General features: G+C 53.2%; 1 protein-coding gene across 1 annotated transcript in view; it reads right to left on the bottom strand.

Annotated features, from left to right (window-relative positions):
* LOC119579983 (extensin-1-like) overlaps nt 1-2,100 on the bottom strand; it is a 28,790-nt gene extending 26,690 nt beyond the window's left edge. Inside the window, exon 1 of the mRNA XM_037927826.1 lies at nt 2,019-2,100. Within this exon, the coding sequence (XP_037783754.1) occupies nt 2,019-2,100 (82 nt within the window). The remainder of the gene's footprint in view (nt 1-2,018) is intronic.
* Between the last annotated feature and the right edge of the window lie 518 nt (nt 2,101-2,618).

Genomic DNA, 2,618 nt, shown 5'->3' with positions numbered 1-2,618 from the left:
CCCCCCCCTTCCAAAAAAAACAAGAGATAAGATGTAAATAAAAATATATTTAAAAAATAACTAAGACAAAAAAAAAAACGCCCCCCCCCTTCCTTAATCCTCCATAACCCCTTCACAAAATAAAAAAATAAGACAAATAAAAAATAAATATAATATAACAATGAAAGAAAAAACGCCTCCTGCCCTTCCTCAATACTCCATTCATGAAAATAAATACGAATGAATAGACAAAGATAAGATAAAAAAAAAAAAAAACACAAAACGAAAGACACCCTCTTCCCTCCATCTCCCCCTTCCCCCCTCCCCTCCCCCTCCCCCCTCCTTCCCCCCCTCCCCCCTTCCCTCTTCCCCCCCTCCTTCCCCCTCCCCCTCCCCCCCCTCCCCTCCCCCTCTTCCCCTTCCCTCTTCCCCTTCTCCCTCCCCCTTTTTTCCCCCCCTCCCCCCCCCCTTCCCCCTCTTCCCCATCGCGCGCATATTTCATCCTGACAAACGAGCCCCGCCATCCGTCCCTCCATCTCCTCTGAATGAATTTCCAAGATGAGGCTCGCGGAAAGATTTAAAGAACCCCCCCCCCCGGCGTCTCGCGTGGGCGCCCCCCCCCCCTGGAGTCTCGCGATGGGCGCCCCCCCCCCCCCCCGTAAGGTCGACACTCCCTTCATTTGCTAACAGGATTTCCGGCCATATGGGACCTACGGAGGGAGGGTAGGGCGAGGGGGTTGGGGGGAAAATAAAGGGTGGGATTGGGGGAGGGGGGAGAGGGAGGGAGGAAGGGAGAGGGGGGGAGGGAGAGCCTCATAGTTGCCAGTTGTTCATTAATTCGTCGGTGTTGCATCGGGAGAGCCATTAATTTTCCAGTTGTTAGGCGATTTTGCTTTGGAAACCACGTGACTTCGCGCGCGTTAATTGGTTGCGGTGGAGGGAGGGAGGGAGGGAGGGAGGGAGGGAGAGTGAGGGTGGGGGTATGGAGAGGGGGGGGGGAGGAAAGGGGTATAGAATGAGGGAGGATGGGTGGAGAAGGCGAAAGGGAGGGAGAGACAGATAGAGGGAGGGTAAGGGGCGTTTGAAGGAGGGAGGGAGTGAGGGAGGGGAGGAAGGAGGGAGGGAGGGGAAGGCGAAGGGAGGGAGGAAAGGTAATAGGGTAAGGGGTAAAGGGATGAGAGGAGGGGGTAGGAGGGACAAAGGTGGGGTGGAGGGGGGGGGCGCTTAAAAGAGGGGGAGGGGGAGAGAGAGACTGAGAGGGGGGTGTAGGAACGGCTAAAGAGGGGGGGGGTAGAGGGTGGGGGGGAAGGCAGAGGGGAAATGACAAGGGAGGGAGGGGAGAGGGAAGGGGGGGGGATGTAGGAGTTTATTGAAAACTACTGGAGTTGTGTATTGTGGCGGGGGGAGGGGGAGGGGGGGAAGGAGGGGGGTCTCTTATGTATTATGCATTTATCTGTTTTTGTTTATTGCCCGGGAGGAAGCTTCGTGTTTTTTGTTTGTTTGTTTTATGGTTATAGAGGAAGAACTTTGTGTGTGTGTTTGGGGATGAAATGTTTATATTCAAATGTTCATGTTTATATTTGTGTGTGTGTGTGTGTGTGTGTGTGTGTGTGGTGTGTGTGTGTGTGTGTGTGTGTGTGCGTGTGTGTGTGTGTGTGTGTGTGTGTGTGTGTGTGTGGTGTGTTTGGTGGTGTGTGTGTGTGTGTGTGTGTGTGTGTGTGTGTGTGTGTGTGTGTATCTATCTATATATATCTATATCTATATCTATATCTATCAATATATATATATATATATATATATATATATATATATATATATCCAAATAGCGCGCTGACAGTCGGGCCTAGGCCTACCCAGCTTCCTTGAGACAGACTCGGCCAATTCTCCCGAGCCACGGCTTTCGAGGCTGCCCTAAGGCCTTGTCGCTGGAAGAGACAGCCTGGCGGGGGGGGGGGGTCCTCGGGGAATCGAGCCACGTGTCCGCAAAGCCTGGGTTGGCGGCCCTGGATTATGCAAAGGTAACAAGGTCTGTGACTGACCCACGATGGAGCTGTTGGTTGGACTCGCGACCCTGCCAGCTGTGCCCTGTGACTCAAGGCAAGGGCACGTTGCAGGGGGCATCACGACATGGCTCCGAGGCACTTCGCAATGTCGAGGTCTTTACCCCAACACCCAGTGATATCAATGCCTTGGCGTCGCGTAAGTTTGGTCTCCTTCTGCGGCGGGGAAAGGCCAAGCGAGTGAAGTTTTTTGTCGTTATTTCGTCAGCCAGCTGCGGAGAGAGAATGAGAGTAAGTTCTCTGGCTGGTATGTTTAGTGTAATGGTTGCTTTAGTCCACCAACTCCCAACCCCCTTTTTCCCTCTCCAGAGAAGGACTACCATACCCCTCAACAAATCCGGGGATTGGTTGCTACCACACTCTCAGGTGGCTGTCAAGACGACCTATAATCCTCACGTCATAGAATCCCAACTTGAGCAGCTCTGCAGTAAGTGCCAATACCCACATGCCTCTCTGCCTCTCGACTCGGATGCCCCTCCCTGACTGAGATTCCGCGCTGATGGGTGGGGCACAGAGGACCGCGACTCTGGCACCTACAGTCACCTTCTGGGAGGGCTTCGTAAACTGGTTTTAAGGGCT

Source organism: Penaeus monodon, chromosome 13 (assembly GCF_015228065.2).
Source record: "Penaeus monodon isolate SGIC_2016 chromosome 13, NSTDA_Pmon_1, whole genome shotgun sequence".
Taxonomy (NCBI): Eukaryota; Metazoa; Arthropoda; class Malacostraca; order Decapoda; family Penaeidae; genus Penaeus; species Penaeus monodon.
The sequence above is the reverse complement of the archived record's forward strand: the minus strand, read 5'-3'. Positions and strand labels throughout refer to the sequence as shown.